We start from the raw sequence: 21507 nt of genomic DNA on the forward strand, positions 1-21507 counted from the left end.
ACTGCCTTTGGGGCATATCTCTGGCTTTGTCTCTTCCTGAGCACTGGGACATGAGCTTACACAGCCACAGTCAACTACCCACAACTACTATGGCCTCTGTTGTCCTGACCCATAATCCCTTAAAAGATGTATGCTGTACTACTCTTCCAGAATTTTCTACAAACAGCTACACCACTTGCTTGTGGGAACACTGTCCCAGAAGACTTTTTGAAGTATGTGTTTCTCCCTCAAATACACGGCAACAAAATAAAAACCAGATTAAATGCCACACTAAATGCCAAGATGCCTGAATAAAGATTTTCTTAAGCCACCCACAACGATAACTTTTTTTAACTGGAAAGACTGATCTTTCACAAAGCACATTATTTTTTTCTAGACCCTCCTAATGACAATTCTTTGTTATCTCAGCTTTAAGATAATATATACACAGAAAAAAAATGTAGGGAAATACACCCAGACAGAAGTAGCGGCCATCTCTATAAATGCTAGAATTCCAGATGATGGTATTTTTTAAGTCTTCAGTATTTTCTCAATTTTCTTCAGTGATTGTGTTTTAGCTGTATAAAGAGTTGCTAAAATCAGGGGCTCCTGGGTGGCTCAGTCAGTTAAGCAGCAGACACTTGATTTTGGCTCAGGTCATGATCTCAGGGTCATGAGATGGAGTCCCACGTTGGGCTCCACTCCGGGCATGGAGCCTGCTTAAGATTCTCTCTCTCCCTATCCCTCTGTCCCTCCCCATTGCTCGTTCTCTCTCTCTCTCTCTCAAAAAAAAAAAAAAAAAGTTGAGAAAATCAGTATATATATTATGAACATATGATATTATCATATTAATTTAAGAATACACAAAAAATTTCATAGCAATAGTTACAACTAAGTGGCAGAAAAACAGGTAATACTGTTTTTCATAAGTACATATTGCTTTGGTGATAAAAAAAAAAAAAGACTGATTGGGGAGCAGCTGCATAGCTCAGTCTGTTAAGCCTCTGACTCTTGCTCTCTGCTCAGGTCATGATTCATGGGTCCTGGGATCAAGCTCTGAGTTGGGCTCTGCACTCAGAGGGGATTCTGCTTGGAGATTCCTTCCCTCTGCCCTTCCCACCCTGCTCATGTTCTCTCTCTCCCTCTCTCAAATAAATAAATAAATCTAAAAAAAAAACAATAAAAAAGACAAAATCTATAAAGAGAAAAGGTATAAAAAATGTTGGAGTCATTCAATACTTCATGCATTTTAGAAGAAGGAAAGGTAAATACTGAAGAAAAGAATGCCACCAATGCTGTTATTGATGGTGAAGAAAATCTGCCCCTTATCTTTTCCTCTAAGGTGCAATTTCTATTGTCTTGTATTTATAGCTCCTTTTCTGTGCCCCTAAAATCATATGTTATTCAGTTTGAGTTCTTATAATTGGCTCTGTAAGATTGTGCCCATTTTACACTTTAAATTCCATTCCTCAGGCTTTCACTGAAATATGTTTCTAAAATGCTCACAGTCCCCCAGCGAGGCCAGATGTGTTAGTCAAATACTTTAAGTAGATATGACTGCAGGTTTGGAAAGGCTTCTCTGCTCGGGTGTCTTTAAAGGAGCTGGTGTTAAATGTTTCCATTTTTCTTTTTCTTGCTCTAGTCATTGTATCTTTGGCTTGTTAGTCAATGCAACTTTTCATTTTATAATTCCTGTACATCGGAGGACAAAGCCAATTCACAATGATTGGTACAAACAAATAAGTGAATTCATTCCCCTAGACACTTAACTCTAGTCATTCCTCAAGCAATTGTATGACAAATGGTTACTTTGGTTGTAAGATTCCGTTAAAGTTGCTGCCAACTTCTTAGGATCATCTTAGGATCATTAGTGCATAGAAGTCAAACACCAAACAAGTAAGAACTATTTATAATTTCTGGAGAGAAAGCTCTCATCTTCACCCAAGTGTGTTTACATATTACAATATAATAGTGGTTCTTACCTTACCCTAATCATTTTTTCTCCGGATTACATCTTCCTGAAGTCCTCCTATGTATCTTTTCTCTTGAGCTTCCAAATAAAATGCAGCAGAATAATAAAGAGAGAAAGGAAAAAAATACCAAGAAGTAGCCCAGAGCCTAGAAAGCCCATTTTCTTTTTTTTTTTTAATTTCTTTTTTTTTTTTTTTATTTGACAGAGAGAGATCACAATTAGGCAGAGAGGCAGGCAGAGAGAGGAGAGGAGGAAGCAGGCTCCCTGCTGAGCAGAGAGCCCGATGCCCGATGCTGAGCACCCTAGAAAGCCCATTTTCAAACTGACTTTGCTTCAAGGGCCTGGGTTTGTTTGTGGAAGCGGAACCCACATGTTTGCATACTATGCTATTTAAATGCTAGTTAAACTTTGGAAGTATATATTAGTCTGCAAATGGATTGCCAAAACCCAAATGAAGCTTCTGGATCTCATTTCTTGTTCAAGAGAGCAGTAGGTAATGAAATATTTGGGAGAAGGGGTTAGTTTCAGGAAATCTCTCGGTAATTTTGAGAAGGAAAGAGGATGGTAACCAATTGTGGCTGATAGGTGGGGCAGATAACAAACCCAAATTACACATGATTTTATAACTGTGCACAGTTATAACGTCTGAGGCAAGATGGTTTCCTCCAATTCTCTGCAGGACCACAGTATCTCACCAAGGACTAATTTGTATGTGACATAAAGAATGAGAGATTCCGGGGCACCTGGGTGGCTCAGTGGATTAAAGCCTCTGCCTTGGGCTCAGGTCATGATCTCAGGGTCCTGGATAGAGCCCTGCATGGGGCTCTGCTCAGCGGGGAGCCTGCTTCCCCCTCCCTCTCTGCCTGCCTCTCTGCCTACTTGTGATCTCTGTCTGTCAAATAAATAAATAAAATCTTAAAAAAAAAAAAAAGAATAAGAGATTCCCTGGAGACAGACTGAACTAGAAATATGCCTTGACTACCAAGTCATCCCACCTGCAGGTCTGTCTACCCTATCCGATGAACACGGACAGAATCTGGGGAGAGGACGAACAATCTTCAGTCTCAAACTGTATTGAATCTCTGCAGTGATTTATGCCGCAGGAGTGGGGAAAATCCTCTGTCCCCTCTTCACTTCTGCTGGCTGGGACAGAGGAAAACAGACCAATCTGTCCTGGCTTGGCACCAAGTACAAGAGTTATAAATCTGAGTTTCTCAGAAGCATTGTGAAACAATACCAGAATTCCTTGAATGGCTGATAAAGAAAAGAAAAATTCCTTCTTCCTTTCTTTGAGGTGAAAGTTCAGCCTTTGGTTTCAAACTTAAAGTGCAGGCTGCCTCTTGGCTGCATTTATAACAGAGGTCCTTATTAGTTTCCTCAAGCCCCTTATAAATATGGAAATAAGGTACTTTTTAGCCTCGTTAGGAAAAAAAAAAAGCAAAAACAACCTAACACTGGGCTAGCAGTTGTTGCCTAAACCAACAATGCCTGTACATTCAAGATATAATATTTAAGCTTTCGCATAATAACATACTTGGTGATATATGAACTAGCTGACTATTTATTTGACCACAATAGAGAAGATTTCCTTTTTTTGTGTGAATAATTTAATCTCAACTAATATTAATAGAGAATAACATCCAAAATTATTATTTAGAGATCTGGAGAATAAAGAAATATTAGAGTTTTGAAATCATAAATTATTTGATAGATAACTTATCTGGGGATATATTTAAAAGGTGGGGTAGAGGGCGCCTGGGTGGCTCAGTGGGTTAAAGCCTCTGCCTTCAGCTCCGGACATGATCCCGGGGTCCTGGGATCGAGCCCCCTGCATAGGGCTCTCTGCTCAGCAAAGAGCCTGCTTCCCCCCATCTCTCTGTCTGCCTCTCTGCCTACTTGTGATCTCAGTCTGTCAAGTCAATAAATAAATAATCTTAAAAAAAAAAAAAAGTGGGGTAGATAAGGAGCTGAATGACACTCAACAGATTTTCGTGCCAGTATAAAGGGGAAAATGTGTTTTTTCATATGGGACTATATTTTTTAATAATTTAACCAAGAAACAGGATAAAATCTTAATAAATGTTTACTCTTATTTTCTAATTTTAAAGAAACATCTGCCTTCCATGGGTACAAAAAATTCATTACCAATGTGCTTGTGAAGAAATAATCTATTTTAAGCAAAACTTGGTGGCAGATGATCGAAGCTGTCTCATGCAATCTAAGCCCTCTAGGCAAAAAAGTCTTACCTATTCCAGTGCTCTCTCCATGAGACCAACTGTTACACAGACTTAAACAGTGTAAAATAAATAAATAAATAAAATAGAAGTTATTATGGAGGGTACATATTGCATGGAGCACTGGGTGTGGTGCATAAACAATGAATTTTGGTACACTGAAAAGAAATTTAAAAAATAAAAAATTAAAAAAAAATAGAAGTTGATAACTAAAAAGGAAAGACTCTAAATTATATTTTCATGGGTCCTGGTCATGAAAATGACAGTAGAAAGTTCAGCGAACCATAGTGCAGGATCCATAGAAGCTTCTAGCTATAACAGCCTCCTTATATATTGAATATATCAAAATATATTAAATATTACAAAATTGCAGAAAAGAAGAGCAAAATTTCTTTTTTTTTCTTTTCTTTTAGAGATTTTGTCCATGTATTTGTCAGAGAGAGAGAGAGTGAGAGACAGAGACAGAGCACAAGCAAGGGGAGTGGCTGGCAGAGGGGGAAGCAGGCTTCCTACTGAGCAGGAAGCCGGATGTGGGGCTCCATTCCAGAACCCTGGGATCATGACCTAAGCCGAAGGCAGAAACTTAACTGATTGAACCACACACACAGGTACCTCAAGGATCAAAATTTCTAAAAACATTTTGATAATGTAGAGAAAAACATAATGGTCAATGTATGCTTTCCAGTATCCTTTGGAAGGACAGCACATTCACAGGACCTGTCCATGGAGATGTCGGCCAGTGTTGACAGGGCACATAAAGGAGCATCATCAGGAGGAAGAAATTCAGTGTCAACAAAAACTCACCCCCAAGTGGAAAGGCTCCATTTTACTCTTGTTTCCACAGAATTGATCCAAATATAAACAGTCTTTCTCTCTCCCATTTGTTTATGAACCTGAATAAGGACAAGCAATCACTGTCCTTCTTCTACTATACCCCCGGGAAGAAAGATGTCCTTTTCCATTACAGCATTTGGTTCCTCCCTGTAAATCTGTCATGTCACCAACAAAATATTTAAGGTTCAGCAATTCCTATAGGGAAGCCACCTTGAATAACTGGCTTCTATTCCTAAATAGAAACTATTTCTAAGGGCACCTGGGTGGCTCAGTCATTAAGGATCAACCTTCAGCCCAGGTCATGATCTTAGGGTCCTGGGATCGAGCCCCCTCATCAGGCTCCCTGCTCAGCGGGAGGCCTGCTTCTCCCTCTCCCACCCCCCTGCTTGTGTCCCCTCTCTCGCTTTCTTTCTCCCTCTCTGTCAAATAAATGAATAAAATCTTAAAAAAAAAAAAAAAGAAAAGAAAAAAGAAAGCATTTCTAAAGGTTCTTTCCCCAGGAACACTTTATTTTTATTTTTAATGAGTTATACTTATATTCTTGAATCAAATCTTAGTTAAGACTAATTTGCCAATATTCTAGTAGGAGCTCTTTGCAACCTCATTATCTATTTCAAGATAGAATTCACAATTAAAAGCAAGAGAAAAGGAAAACCCGGTATTGCGGGAATTACCTCATCTGGTCCTTTCTTTTCTCCTGACTTGGAAGGCGAGCCACTGGTTTTTTCACTGACATGCTATAGGAATATAAAAAGAAAAGAAAGAAAGATAATGTTTAAAAGAAGGAGGTACTACAAGGTAATATAATAGTGACTTTAATCCTGAAGGGCTAAATACATAGCCTGTAAAAACAAGGACCCCTTTAATCTTCCTTCTGAAAATGGTGATAAGTCTAGAGTGACATGGGTGGCTTTCAAAAATCAAGAGGAGCTACAGACATTCATTTGGAGTGTAGAGAGTCAGTCTGTAATTAACCAGACACAGATCTGATGGTGCTTCCAAGACGGCATCTCGTCTCCTACAAAATGCCTCATGCAATTTTAAAGCCCAAATTGTCAGTGTGGGAGACATGTGGCTCCTCGTGGAGTTGTGGTGTCTACGGACCATGTGGAGCCTAAAGCCATACTTAAGCCCCAGTTCAGCAAGGACTCAAGGGAGAACCACAGCTTCCAAAACTGCCATCACTTCTGGTGATTTTTGGGAATTCCTCGGAGTTCTTCCTTGCTTATCTCCCAGGAAGACAAACCCTGCAGGGGGACGACCATACCCGCAACAACTTCTATTTATTATGGCTTTTTGATTTCGTTATGCCCAGAAACAGAATTATTTTTCTCACCAGCACAGTGAGAATGAAAGCAAGTATTTTTATGTGGCACATAAAATCTTCAAGTAGCTAATACAGTCATTTGTCTTGATGATAAGATAAAATAAGCCATAAAGTTTATTGACTTTTGTTGAGAAATTAAAAAATATATATATGTTCCTGAAAAGGGTTACAAAGAATTGTTTCATTTCTTGCACATTGTGGAATATGCAAGAAAGTGGGAAAAAATAACCTAACTATAAGGAAATAAAAGTTCACCAAAGTTGGGTTCAATCCCAACCATCTTCAGTAAAGCCAAAATACAAAATTATACAACATTTCCCAAAGCAAGTCATAACCTGGGGATGTAAGTCAATGGAATTATTTGAATTAAGAAGAGTGGTAGTAACAGTAATACTACTAATAATAATTTATATCATTCTTTATTATTTACTACAATACAGATTCTTATTTGATACAAAAAAAGAGGCTCATGAGATTTTTAGGGATGAAAACACTAAGAATAAGAACTTACTGATCTTTCATAAGGACACAGACTTAGTGAATGGGACACTTTGCATTTCAGGTTTTCCGACTGTCACTATTCCATGCTAAACAGAATAAGGTAATATTTTCATTAGTCATATCAACATGTATTTTAATTAAAACATGAATCCAAGAAATATCAGACACATGGATGAAACCCTGCATTAAGAGCTCTCTGTGTGATAAACTAGGAGGAAATCACTTTCATATATGGAAAATTCTTCCCAAAAAGTAACACTGATCAGTGAATGGAATCCACTCACTGAAAAACCCCCAGGCTTCAAGAGCTTGGTGAATGAAGCCCAGTACAGGGCCCGTTTCACCTTGTCCCAGGCCATAGTGGAGGGCAATCAGTATTGAGTAGTTAATGAATCTGGGAAAAAAAAAAAATCTAAAAACCCACACATGTATCAGTGCTAGATGGTGAGAGCTAAGTTTTCGAAGTTTCCTGAAGGCCAGACTAGGGGGCAGAATCACTCACCATATGCAGATAAAATTTAAGAGGAATGGATCTACAGTGAGAGATTTACCTGATCTGTCTCTTCCAGAAGTGGCAAATTTAGAACACTATCACACTCATTATTAATATCTTCAGATCCCTATCTTTCTCAGATTAGAGGCAGACAGTAGCAACAAAAACACGCACTGTTTTACTGAATGTACTGAGTGCCTCCTTCACTCCTTGGGAGTTATTAGTGGTCCACTTTAGAAAGGAAAAAGCTTCAAGAGGCAGTTGCTCTTGTCTGCTAGAAAGTTCCCTGCACTCCACAAAGTCTCCCTCTGCTTCCTGTTCCATGGTTAATATATATTGTGTCCCACGGCCATATAGTAAATATGCAGACAGCCCTTTCTCCCTAAAATTTAGGTATACAGATGTTTTTCTTTAAAAATTCTTATACTTTTTTTTTTAATTTTACTTATTTATTTGACACACACAGATCACAACTAGGCAGAGAAGCAGGCAGAGGGAGAGAAGGGGGAGGAAGCAGGCTTCCTGCTGAGCAGAGAGCCCGATGTGGGGCTCCATCCCAGGACCCTGAGATCATGACCTGAGCTGAAGGCAGAGGCTTAACCCACTGAGCCACCCACTGAGCCACCCAGGTGCCCCCTTTAAAAATTTTTAAAAGAGGCCCCTGTCTGGCTCAGTCCTTAGAGCATGTACTCTTGATCTCATGATCATGAGTTAAAGTCCCACACTGGGCATACAGCTTACTTTTAAAAATGAAAATAAATAAATAAATATAAAAGTTTTTGGAAAGTCATTTCCTCGGGATGTTCGAAAATTTCAGTCCCACAGATTAACCAACACTATCAGTTACTTGTTTTCGTTTAAATGCTCAAAATATAAAAAATATAAAGCTCAATATAAAGCATTTTTTACAACATAAAGAGGTATAATGACATAAAAAATACAATCAAATGAGAACATTTTTTAGGAAACTTATGGATTTTATCTTCCCAGGTTTTTTTTTTTTTTTAAGATTTTATTTATTTATTTGACAGGTGCCCCTCTTCCCAGTTTTATTTTTAACCTAGTTTTTTTTTTTTTTTTTTAAGTAGGCTCCACACCCAACAAGGGGCTTGAACACATGACTTTGAGATCAAGACCTGAGCTAAGATCTCAAGTCAGATGTCTAGCCAACTAAGACACACAGGGGCCCCAACCCACCCTTTTACTATAAAATTTTTCTAACACACAGAAAAATTAAAAGAATAATCCAATGAGCACTGATATTCTTACCACTTAGACCCAGTAACTACTAAGATTGTTGCTACATTTGCCATATTTGCATATATTATAGATGGATCTATCTCTCTATCTGTATGTGGATATGGACCTGCATTTGAAAGTAAACTGAAGGTATCCTAAAACTTTACCCCCTGACCATTTCACTAAACATCTCCTTAAATTGAAGAATTTTCTCCAAGTAACTCCAATATCATCATCACTTAAGAGAATTAACAAGAATTACCTAACACTACTTAATTTCTAGTAAATAGCAACTTGATGAATGAACCACTGCCCGGACCATTTTTCAGGGCTTATTCAATAGTCAGCAATCTATTAGCAATGTAAAATCAGTTTTATCTTTTCCCTGACAGAGAGTCAAAGTATCTGATTTTTTATTTATTTTTAAAAATTTATTATTATCATCTTTTTAAAATTTGAGTATAGTTAATACCAAATGCCTCATTATTGAACTCGTGGCATAATTACACACTTTCTACATGACTGAGCTGATGCAATGAAATATTTGGGAATGATTACTGTCAGATTCCATCCAGTTTAGGAAACATGCTGCAAGAGGCAAGAGAGAAAACTGTGTCCACTACCACGCTCAGTGGGTGGGGTGGGGAGAGGTGAGAGAAGCATGGAGAAGGAAAGCACTGCTAGGTCCAGAAAGAGAACCACAAAACTGGGAAGCCCAGAGAGGGCTTTTCTTTTTTCTTTTCTTTTTTTTTTAATTAATTTATTTATTTTTATTTATTTTCAGCATAACAGTATTCATTATTTTTGCACCACACCCAGTGCTCCACGCAATCCATGCCCTCTATAATACCCACCACCTGGTACCCCAACCTCCCACCCCCACCCCCGCCACTTCAAACCCCTCAGATCATTTATCAGAGTCCATAGTCTCTCATGGTTCACCTCCCCTTCCAATTTCCCCCAACTCCCTTCTCCTCTCTAACTCCCCATGTCCCACAGAGGACTTTTCCGATGAGGGAAAGGAAACCAGTATGTCCCAAGCTTCTACTTACTCTGTGCTAGCCTCGTGCTAACCACTTCCCGTAAGAGATCCCCTTCACCCCCCACAGCAGCTCCAGAGGTACATACTGACGCCTCGTTTACAGATAAAGAAATCGAGGATCTGAAAGTGAGGTACTCCTCCATCACACCACATATCCGGATTATATTCTATGGGCCAGAAACTGGGCTACTCTGGACCTAGTGAAAAGCTAGCAGAGATCTTGGGATTCAGATCAAGAAAGCCTCAATCCAGTACTCTAAAATGAAAACTACAAACCAAAACAGAACCTATGGATTCTGAAACTGGTTTGCTTTACAAAATGAATTGAACAGCCCTGTTTGGGGATGCCAGGGTGGCTCAGTCCTTAAGCATCTGTCTTTGGCTCAGGTCATGTGGGATCCAGCCCTCCACTGGGCTCCCTGCTCAGCCAAAAGCCTGCTTCTCCTTCTCCCACTCCCCCTGCTTGTGTTCCTTCTCTCACTTGTCTCTCTCTCTCAAATAAATAAATAAAATCTTAAAACAAACAAAGAAAACCAGCCCTGGTTGTAAATTCAGCCCTGTATTAATTAGCTGGAGATGAAAAGACTGGAAGCACAGGATGCCAACCCTAATGCAGTAGCAACTGCATGTGGAGAATAAGGCTACAGAAGACAGCCAACGCGTGCAGTTAAGATCAAAGAGGCAGGAGTTCAGAAGCAGGGAAAAAGCAGGCAAGGGACTCCACCGTCTTCCCTCAAAAAATAATAATATTCCAAACTGTTTTCAGCCCTGTGGATCACTGTGTGTTTGGCAAGCAGAACTGCCCTCTGTCCTCATTGGAGGAGAAAGATTTTTATATGCTTAAAATCTTCTGCCACAGCAAACCTGTGGGGGCTGGGGGCTGGGGGTGGTGGTGGTGGTGGCGATCAAGAGCCAAGAGCAATAGGACCGGCAGCCTGTGAGCGCCCCCCAGCGGAAGACTTGTGCTAGTGAGCCATCTGGGCACCCTCCCCACCACTACCCACATGCACAAGGGCATAGGTAACACAGAAGAAAATAAAAGCAAACTTCTACACATATATAAAAGATGGAAGACAGAAAAAAAAAAAACCAGTTTCAACAAGTGGAAGCCCAACTTAGAGAGTGCAAATGCTGTGTGCTTCTGAAATACCTTTGCTTCTTAAAAAAAAAAAAAAAGTCAGAGTTCTCTTTTAGGGGATGACAAAAACATTCTAAAATTAAATAAAAGTGATGCTTGCACCACTCTGTGAATACACTAAAAAACATTGAATTATACTGCATGTTTTGGGGGGTGAATTCACAGTTCGTGAATTATATTTTAATAAAATTGTTTGAAAAAACAATAAAAACTGTTATTTGAAAACAACTCAAAATTTTTTTCTTCTTCAACTTGCAGGCAAGGCCACAGAGATCAATATTTGCATGTCCAGTGAGAGCTGTGGCAAAATCGTGAAGCAATAAAAGGTTATCTTGGTGCCCTCTGGACTTTCCTCATACACAGAGCTCAGCTGCACACCATTGCATATGGTAAGAAAAGCTCGTTTGGAGGTCCTTAAGGTCAGAAAGCCCTCACTTAGCAGTAGGTCTCATTCTTCAGTGTAGATCACAAGCAGCCGGGACCCTTGGAAACACTCATTCCAGAGTGTAGGAAATCAGTTTGTCTAGAGTTGGGTGAGCATAGATGTATTTTCCTAAGATTTCCCAGCTGATCCTAATATGCAGCCAGGACCGGAGACGACTGGTTTGCAGAGATCTGTGGGCTTGGTGACAGGAAGCAGAGGCTCTGCTCTTCAAACCACCCCACTGAGTTGGCATCCACAGGGAGATTCCCCTGGTCAGGCAGGCTAGGGCAGCTCTGGGGCTCCTAGGTAAACTCTTGATTGCTCAAGAAAGGTGCCCTGTGTTCACACCAGCATTTCCTGACTAATTCTGAGCCTTGCCCTGTTTATGGCACATTGTATCTTCCTATCTGCTCATTAGTCTCGATTTTCTTAGTTTCTTAAGCAAACAAATGAAAACTTTATTTTATACTCTCTTGCTTACTGATTCCTTCATAAATGTATATTTTGTCTTCCCAACCAGAGGGCAAGCTATTATTTTTCTGGCCCTGTGGTAGGGGAGTGACAAATACTTCTTGACTGAATGACTGTTATTTCTATAAACCTCTAAACACTGCCTGAGAAGTACTTTTACTCCGTTCAGGTCAGTAAACTAGATAAAAAAGAAAGAGGTCCCTCCCCCTCATCCCCCACCCAAAAAAAAACCAGCTTGAAAAATTAAAAGATAACGTATACATTGATATATCCAGCAAAATCCCTTAATATTTATTCTTGTGTGTATTCTGCTTGCTAAAACAGTAATGTTCAAGCAAACAAATAGAAGGACCAAGACGTAAAGTTGGTTTTGCTTTAAAACCATCTCCCTGGAGCAGCTCTGGGCCTTTCTACCCTCAGGTATATTCCTTGCCCTGGGGCCCTGCTCCCCGTGCTCCCTGGACCAGGGATATTTGGGATGGATGGTCTCGGGCTTGGGAGACAGAGACAGGAGACTGGAGGTGGTGAGAGGGTAGCCTTTCCCCTTCCTTTTTGCCTCTGGAAGGCTCTGTAGAAATGTCTTCTGCAGGAAGGGCTAGCTGCAGTTGGGAGCTTCCACAGGGAGATCCAGCTCTCTGCTAGTCCTTTCGGCACAGAAATGATAGCCGCTTCCTGAAATTTCTAATCTCTGGGTTGCCTCACCCTCCCCAGTTGGCTTCCCATCCTCTTGTTACCTGGGTAACCGATTCCCTGCATTCCATTCTCTGACAAACTCAGATGGGACAGAAAAAGCTTGGCTGTGAAAGGCTATGTGACCTTGGGCAAATAATTTAACCTTTCTGTTTTCTACTTGTAAAATGAAGCTAATAGTACATAGCCCAGGGGCTGACATATTTCTGAAAGGAGCTGATGTTAATGAGGAGCCTGGCCCATTGCCTAGTTCGTTTTAAGAATACAATAAAAGTTATTCCACTCCCTTGTTTTTCTCTGGCATCAACAAGATTGTGCTGAATTATGAAACAGTAAAATGAATAAGAAATGTAAGCAAAGGTTTAAAGGTTTCATTTTCTAAGACTATAAATGTTAGAGCAGAGAATTTAGTTTCTTATTTTTTCTAGGTACAAAGCAACCAGGTTCATCTGATAAATTTGAGTTTAGTACTTTGTCTCTTACGGTTGTGTATTATATTGTCTCCCATTTCCGTATTACATCTAAGGAAACAAAGTGCACAGCGAATAAAGAATTCCTTTTCCAAACAACCCATCCAAACTGGTCACAGGCATGACCCTTAAATGTGCAATTCCCCATTTTTAAAATACTTCAGGGACACGCCTGGGGGGTTCAGTAGATTAAGTCTCCAATTGTTGATTTGAACTCAGGTTGTATCTCATGATATCAGGGTCTCGAGAGCCAGCCCTGCGTGGGGCTCCAGGAAGGATGTGGAACGTGCTTAGGATTCTCTCTCTCCCTCTCCCTCTGCCCTTCTGCCCCCATCGCCCAACCTCCTTCTGCACTCAGGCTAGCTCTTGTGCACGCTCTTTGTAAAAAAAAATTTAGAAAATAACATAACACAAAATTAAATACTTTGGAACACAGAGCTGTGTGTGTATATGCGTGTGCACGCCCGTGCGCGCGTGCATGTGTGTGTGTGTGTGCGTGCGCGCGCGCGTGCTGGTATGTTGGTGGGGCTGGGAGTTAAATAAGAAGAAGAAGAAGTAATATTGTGTGGCACAATACTACCACGCGGATAATTATTAAAGATGATGGGTATATGAAGAGTTCATTATATTAACCTCTCTTCTGTGATAAAAAGTTTTGAAAAAGTTAGAAGCCTCTTATCTCAAGCATATGTATCTCCCTTGAGTCACCTAAAGGCAGTATCTTAGCCATTTCTCTTGGCTTTCACACTAAAAACTCTTAACTCATAGAGAAGAATAGAACTGATTTATTTTTAAAAAGTGGGTGAGTAGCTACCATGTGCTAAGAAATGTATGGAGAATAATTACTCAAGAATATAAGTAATAAGTAAATATAAGAATATATAAGAATATAAGAAATAAGTAAAAGGTCTGGCCTTTCTGCTCCTCTAAAAACATTTGTTATCAAATTCTAAAATTATAGGATAATTTTCTGGGATTCTCATATAAACGACACATTTTAAGGATTAACTGCATGGCCATAATTCTGAAATCCCAATGTTTCTCCTAAACCCTATGTATGCTTTTTCCTACCACTTGAACATTCTCATGGATAAGTCAAGATGACACTGTTAAGGGCATGCTCCTTTTGTCCAGTTTTCAGAGGTAGCATCGATTGCTTCTTTTCCAAGTTCAGCTTCTGGGATTTATCTGGATTAAGACTTCTTGAATTTTCTCTAAGTAAGAGATGCCATGAGAATTTCAACAGTTACTGTGTTGCTTTTGGAGTAATCATTAGGATGCCCTTGTGATTTTTATTTATGAGAAATGCACAGTTGCTATGCCCATGGAACTTTTTTTTTTTTAAAGATTTTATTTATTTATTTGAAAAAGAGAGAGAGATCACAAGCAGGCAGAGAGGCAGGCATAGAGAGGAGGAAGCAGGCTCACTGCCAAGCAGAGAGCCTGATGCGGGGCTCGATCCCAGGACCCTGAAATCACGACCCCTCGAAGGCAGAGGCCCAACCCACAGAGCCACCCAGGCGCCCCTCCATGGAACTCTTTCCAGAACCTGACACATAGCAGGTGAACAATAATTACCTGTGACCATACTTGGCCTTTATCAAACCATTTTTGTGTTCTGTAAGTTCTCAGCAGTCAAAATGAATTCCATGCTTTTTTAAGGAGACTCTAACCATAGATCCCTTTCTCCCTGGGATAAATGCCGCCTCCAAATGAGAAGGCAACTTACATAAATAGTGTTCATTGGGTGGAGTTATTTCACATTTTTCTTAACTGAAAGACACCTGATACACTTTTATTTTTACAATAGAATATAAAAAAAATAAAAATAAAAAGCAGGGCGCTTGGGTGGCTCTAGCAATAAGGCCTCTGCCTTCGCCTCAGGTCATGGTCCCAGGTTCCTGGGATCAAGCCCCACATGGGGTTCCCTACTCAGCGGGGAGCCTGCTTCTCCCTCTGCCTGCTGCTTTCTCTCTCTCTCTCTGACAAATAAATAAAATCTTAAAAAAAAAAAAAGACTATGAGAAAAAAAGCAACACAGATACTTGAACACAGTGCTATTTATTGAAGCAGATATATGTAAGCCAAATGGAGATTTATTTTTAATGGCCTAAGAGTTTTCGTTTTGCAAGATACGTGGAGTTCTGGAGATAGATGGTGGTGATGGTTGCAGTTCAGCTGGAGGAGCACGCTACTCTCCATCTCGGGGCTCTGGGTTCGAATGCCACATTGCGTGTATTTAAGATTATTTGAACAAATGACACTTAAAAAAATGTGAATGTACTTAATTCCACTTAACACTTACAAACAGTTAAGGTGGAAAAATTTATGCTGTGTATATTTTACCACCATGAAATTTAAACAAACGAATAAAACAAAAAAATCTCAAGAAAAAGAATAGAATAAAGAAGGGCTGCTCAGGGGCGCCTGGGTGGCTCAGTGGGTTAAGCCTCTGCCTTCGGCTCAGGTCATGATCCCAGGGTCCTGGGATCGAGCCCCACATCGAGCTCTTTGCTCAGCAGGGAGCCTGTTTCCTCCCCTCTCTCTCTGCCTGCCTCTCTGCCTACTTGTGATCTCTGTCTGTCAAATAAAATAAATAAAATCTTTAAAAAAAAAAAAAAAGAAGGGCTGCTGAGAGAAGGCTTGTATTATACCCAACAACCTGCTCAGAACTAAACGCCTACCCACCCACCTTAGAATCTCAAGAGGCCACCCATGTTTCCACCCCAGCAAGCTACATCACTGTTATAAAAAGTGCTTGTAGAATATAATTTACTTTCTGGGAAGTGCCAAAACTGATAAGATAACATCCTCAGATGATACTCTCAATTTAAAAGTCTTATCTGCAATGGGAAGCAAACCAGTTTCGAAACAGCAACCAAAAGGGCAAAGTTGTGTCTGACCTCTATTCTGCCAGACTCTCTCAAGCCTGTGCACTTTGTTCAGAGTCTGTTATTTGCATTTCTTACTCCTAAAAGTCACTGCAACCAAGTGGTTTGTCCTGCCATGGAAGGCTTCTGACATTCTTCCCAGACTGGCCACGACGATGGGGCCTCCCAAATGACTGTGCTCCTTGATCATGCCAACCCTGGGCTCATGGCTCTAATTAGACTAAGAAACATCTTTAATTAACATGGCCTAATCAAGTCTACTTATGACTCAGGAATGTGATTCCTGATGTCAACCACTGACTCTCCTTCACACTTCATCGTTATTACAGTGCTCATCGGAATTTTTTCAGATCTAGCTTTTTTAAGTTATTCTGTTGGTTTCTTTTTCTACAGCCACATAATTCTTTGGAAGATGAGATAAATGATATTGACGGTATTCAGTGTGAAAATACACACTGAAATGTGTTTCACTGACTGGCTTTATAGGCAGCACTTCCTTAAACAAACATCATAAATACATCTTTTAATTATTTTATCTTATTCTGCCTAGATTTTTAAAGTTAGGTCATTCACAATCTTTTTCAGTATTTAAAGAATCTTAACAAAGATATTTTAATTATAGGATTTACCAGATACTTTAATTATAGGATATACCAGAAGGATATACCAATAATTAATATATATTAATATATTAATGTATATATTAATATTTACCTATATAGAATATATATACATACACATATGATATATGACAAACATGATTAAAATACATATATAAATCATATACTTATATAGTATATAATTATTATATAATAGTATATAATATATATAAATAGCACTATGTAATTATATTATAGAGTATATAATGCTATATATCATATTAATATCATATATTAATAATATCATATTATTGCATATTATAATTTATATTATATATATGTGAAATACGGTGTTGTAAATTGGCTCCGTGGACCTTTAGAGGATTTATGGGTGAGCTTTTGTGCATTTGTGTGTGTATTTTGCTAAGGGAAAATGGTCAGTAGTTTTCATTTAATTCTCAAAATGGTCTTTGATCACCCCCTCATAACTATCAAACAAAAATGATTAGGAAGCCATGTCTAGAGCTATACTGTCCAATACTATAGCCCTTAGCCTTTCATGCCTTTTGAGTACTTGAAATGTAGCAAGTATGAATTACTATAAGTATAAAATAAACACTGGATTTTGAAAAATTAATATAAAAAGAAGATCTAAAATATATCAATGGTCTGTACTTTGATTATATGCTGAAATAATGTTTGGAATATAGCAGGTTAAATAATGTGTATTATTAGCACTAATTTCACCTGTATTTGCTTTTGTTAATGTGGCTACTAGGAAATTTTAAAGTATGTATGTGACTCTCACAACATTTCTTCCAGATGGCACTGGTTTGGGAAGAATTAAAGCTCATCACAGACAGTTTGCTGATTCTAAGAGGCAAAAAATTTTATAGTAGTTCCCAAATTGAATTATGAGAGATTTTAGCAAAATGAGAGACTACACCTAAACATAACAGGGTTAGGGGTGCCTGGGTGGCTCGGTCAGGCATAACCAGGTTATGATTTCAGGGTGCTGGGACTGAGCCTGCACAGGGCTCCCTTCACAGCAGGGTGTCTGCTTCTCCCTCTTCCTCTACCCCTCCCCCACCACTCACATGCTCTCTCTCACATAAATAAAATCTATTTATTTATTTATTTATTTATTTGACAGAGAGAGAGATCACAAGTAGGCAGAGAGACAAGCAGAGAGAGAGAGGAGGAAGCAGGCTCCCTGCTAAGCAGAGAGCCCGATGTGGGACTCGATCCCAGGACCCTGAGATCATGACCTGAGCCGAATGCAGCAGCTTAACCCACTGAGTTACCCAGGCGCCCAAAATCTTTTAAAAAATTAAAAAAAAAAAAAAAACAGGCTTAAAGGCAGTGATTTAAACTACTTCAAACATTCCAACATAATTTCCTTTAGAGAATCATAAATTTGAAAAGTCTGATGTTAACTATGAAATACTGCCATCCATCTCTGCAGATAATTCATATGGTGCTTTTGATAAGAACCTTAGGACAATAATGACTCAAAGCAAACTTTTGCTTTCAGTGCATAAATAAGACACCACATTTTAAAAGTCCAGGAAATGTAATGAGAAACAATTACAATGAAATATCTATAGGGAAGCCGAAATTTCCAATCATTAGAAGCTATATGGGTATGGTACTTTGATTCATGAATCTTATCAGTCCTCACAAACCCTTATGTGGTGCCTATTATCATCCCCATTTACAGATGTGAAAACAGGTTCAGAAAGGTTGACTCATTCCCCTTTGAGAAAAAGAACTACCGTCTTATTCTCTGCTGTGTACACAGTTTACTGATTCCAATATAAGGTTTCTCTCTAAAGAGTGTCTGGATCACAATAACCTTGCTTTTCCTAATACCACAAGCTGAGAAAGAGGTGTACTTAAACGAAGTTTTTGAAATTCTCACATCAATCAATGGGAAATAATTATTTTGATGTTCACCCATCAACACACCTTCTGCGTATTTTTTGTGGAATAAAGTACAGAACAGATCTTGCTCTCTCTGTCTCATTCTCAACAAAGGTCTTGATCTCAGTTTCTTCTGCTCCTCGGACTTTGGGTTTTCTCCTTGCCACCCCTCGGGGCTGCCTCTCCTCCTTCGTGTTGGAAAACGCACGTCCGAGAACATCTCCTCTAAAAGTTTCGAGCTTTACTTACAAGTTAAAAACTCTAGATCTATGCTCTCTGCGAGCTGAGTTCATCCAGGAATCCGCATCCAGGGGCGGAATTCCTCCAGCAACAATTCCTGCCCCATTCAACTGGTGAGCCCAGCAGAGAGCCTCCTGCATCGGCTCCTATCGATTCGCACGCTCGGGCGCGCGCCTGCATACCACAGTAGGGTGAGTCTCGGCCTCTCCCAGAGCCTAACCTCCAGTCCAGAGAGGAGGTCGCACCTGGTCCCCACCCCTTCCCAGCCAAAACCCGGACAATACTTCATCCTCACTCCCGGAAAGGCAAGGGGTTCAAACACATTCCCTTCCCGTTCCTGCCCAAGCACGACCGCTCCTATTTACCGTCTTGTACCACCAGCTTGCGAATGCCATGGCGACAACCGGTTTGTTCTGAGCCGCGCGGCGGAGGGCGCGGCGAGGACGCGGGGTGCGGAGCAGCAGGCACCGGGCTATCACTGCGCCTGCCTTGGAGCGGGCGGGCTCTGAGCTCTGCAAGCCCTGAAGCCGTCGGAGGCAGGGCACCTGGGCGGTGTCTGAAGCAGGCCCCGCCCCCGTCGGCTGACCCCGCCCCCGCCCGATTTGGCTCGAGGTCAGTTAGGGAAGCTGTTTTATTGCTCCAGGCAGCCACGCCCTGCAGCTTGGGCTTTATTTTACACCCAAGAGAGGGGTCCGTGGTCCAGTTAAACTACCCCACCCACTCTGGGGGGTCCCGCATGAACTTCCCCCACCTTGCACCCCTGTCCTTATTTCACCCACCTCTCACCACCTAACTTTTCCCGACCTGGGCTACCCCCTGTGGAGCTCGGGCCACGCCCAGCTCACTTGGCCGCGGTGGGGAAAACTCGGCCACCTCCAGCCGCCTGCCCTGCGTCGGGCACCGAGCCCCGCGCCCTTCTCCGGCCCGGGCGGGGACGCACGCTCCGGGAGGCCAGGCAGGCTACGGCCGAAGGAGGTGGTTCACGGCTCCGGGGCAGGGGGTCCTCCCAGCGTTCCGCCCTGCGGCTCCGGGAGGAGCGACACTCACCTCCTGGGTATGGCGGGCCGCTGCAGCGCGCCGGGGCCGCGGGGAGGCAGCGGGCTTCTGGCCCGGCTGAGACATCGCAAGGCCGCTGCAAACGGTGCCTCCGGGAGGGCGCTGCGGACACTAGAAGGGACGCCCGGGCGGGGCGCTCTGGGAGGGAGGGAAGCAGCGGAGGGGCAGGAGGGCGCGCCCGTGAGGCAGCTTTTCCGACCCAGCCCCGAGCCCGCGCGGGGGCTCCCCCTTGCCTGGCCGGGTCCTCCCCTTCCTGCCCGCTGCTGGCTGCTGTCCCCGCTGTAGCTGTCCGGGGCTCCCGGGGCTAAAACTTAACACCCTCGGCCCCGTTGTCTTCACCCGGAGGTCCTCCCCGGTCTCCGCGGCTACCCGTGGACGCGGGGAGGAGGGGCTGGAGGTCTCAGGGTCCCTCCTTCTACTTGCCCGGACATAACATTCAGTTGTGCAACGGGAAAGTGGGACCAGGGCGTGGCCGGGCTACGCCTCGTCCCTTCTCCTTAAAACATCTCCAGAATTAAACACCTTTTCTGCCGTCTGCCTGGTTTAGTTTGGAGGAGAATTTACCAACCCAAATCTGGCCCAAGCCTGGACCGTCTAGATAAGGAAGAGGATCACAGAAACAAATTGGTCTGTGCATGGGGTTTGTGTGTGTGTTTGTGTAGGTGTGTACGCTCGCCTGTGTATGTTTTATGTCATCTCACTTTGTTTTTTTTTTTTTTTTTTTTTTTTTGGGAGGGGGTAGTGATTTTGAAAGTTTAAAACGTCTTATAGGTAGGAAAACTTAGGCTCCAACTCAAACGGAAGAACAGCCCCCAATTTAAACCCTTATAGCATTTCTGGAGCCTGGTCGGTTTTGTTTCCGAGGCCAACGTGTTTTTAGTCTTTGACTCATCTTAAACAGCACTTCCTGGTTTGGACTTGGAAGTGAGCTACAACAGGCCTGTGTAGAAAATGTTCATCTGCTGAGACTGTCGGCCTCCAGTTTTGCGGGTTTGTGATCAGACCTGCCTGGAAAAGCCTGTTTCCCTGGGATAGGATTGACACTTTGGACCTGGGGGTGACCGCTCTCTGTAGTGCTGTGTTTTAGACAGTTGGAGAGAGAAAAAGGCAGATTGTAGGAAAAGATTTGTCATGCTATATACTGAGCTTGGCGGGATGAATTCTTGTTTCTCTCTCCCCTCTCATTTTTTGATTTTGACTTCCTTTACTGGCTAGCTGCATTCTTGAGGGAAGTTACCAGCAAGGTGGGATTTAAATGCATTTCCTCTTAAAAGGCTTTAAGTATTATATATGTAACTAGTATTTCCAACAAACAGACTACAGTGTGAGAATTTATGCAGAAAAATGAAATAATTTAGATAAAGAGTCTGTTATTGTCCACTCAAGAAAAATCGGTTGGTGGCGTGAATTACATTCATAATTGGGGAAAATATGTCATAAGCCTGAAAAAATGACGTTATGATTGCGACCAAACACCTACAGTAATTTAAACACGCACACAAGCTGCAGGGACCAGAGGATAGGCAGCTCCATCTCTAGGCCAAGGAACCAGAAACATTTCCTTACTTCAGAGCCTATAGGCCCTAGGTTCAGGTTTTAGAACCCTGACTCCTTTATTCTAAGTCTGAAAGAAGAATGATTTGTTGATGAAAATTTGAGGTGTTTTCTAATGGAGTATTTAAAATTGAACTTAAACCAGTCAGTTTTATGATCGTTTGGGTGACAATGAAAGATGGTTAGGTATTAATAAGTACACATGTGTTTTGGGACTTTGGGGTTGTCTGGGTTTGGGTGTTTTTAGGAAGGGAGAAGAGGCTTGAGTGGGCAGGCTGGCTGGTGGGATATGGACAGAAGTAGAAAGGGTGGGGCTGTTCAGGAAATGCAAAAGAGCCTACGGGTGTGGCTGTAGCTGCTGGTCCAAGTTTAGGAGTAATCAATCCATTTGCCCATTTACTGTTTACTAAGAGCTACCGTGCTAGGTGAT

General features: G+C 41.4%; 1 protein-coding gene, 1 long non-coding RNA gene and 1 other non-coding gene across 16 annotated transcripts in view; 2 read left to right on the forward strand and 1 right to left on the reverse strand.

Annotated features, from left to right (window-relative positions):
• Nucleotides 1-19653, reverse strand: part of CAST (calpastatin) — a 113921-nt gene extending 94268 nt beyond the window's left edge. For 12 of the 14 annotated variants that reach the window (XM_045074400.1, XM_004769937.3, XM_004769938.3 and 9 more), the window contains exons 1-2: nucleotides 19515-19653; nucleotides 5694-5756 (exon numbers count right to left, since the gene is read on the reverse strand). In XM_045074400.1, the coding sequence (XP_044930335.1) occupies nucleotides 5694-5756; nucleotides 19515-19589 (138 nt within the window). In that variant the 5' untranslated portion in view covers nucleotides 19590-19653. Of the gene's footprint in view, nucleotides 1-5693; nucleotides 5757-18832; nucleotides 18989-19514 lie in introns of those variants that run through there. The other 2 variants (XM_004769941.3, XM_004769934.3) reach the window with 1 other exon arrangement.
• Nucleotides 4127-4248, forward strand: LOC123390482. The gene has a single exon (XR_006605068.1). It is a non-coding gene; the product is annotated as a small nucleolar RNA SNORA28 (small nucleolar RNA).
• A 380-nt stretch (nucleotides 19654-20033) lies between the features above and the next one.
• LOC106003545 overlaps nucleotides 20034-21507 on the forward strand; it is a 40840-nt gene continuing 39366 nt past the window's right edge. Inside the window, exon 1 of the long non-coding RNA XR_001176096.2 lies at nucleotides 20034-20150. This is a non-coding gene — a long non-coding RNA (uncharacterized LOC106003545). The remainder of the gene's footprint in view (nucleotides 20151-21507) is intronic.

Source organism: Mustela putorius, unplaced genomic scaffold, assembly GCF_011764305.1.
Source record: "Mustela putorius furo isolate JIRA1106 unplaced genomic scaffold, ASM1176430v1.1 tig00537350_pilon_pilon_pilon, whole genome shotgun sequence".
NCBI lineage: Eukaryota > Metazoa > Chordata > Mammalia > Carnivora > Mustelidae > Mustela > Mustela putorius.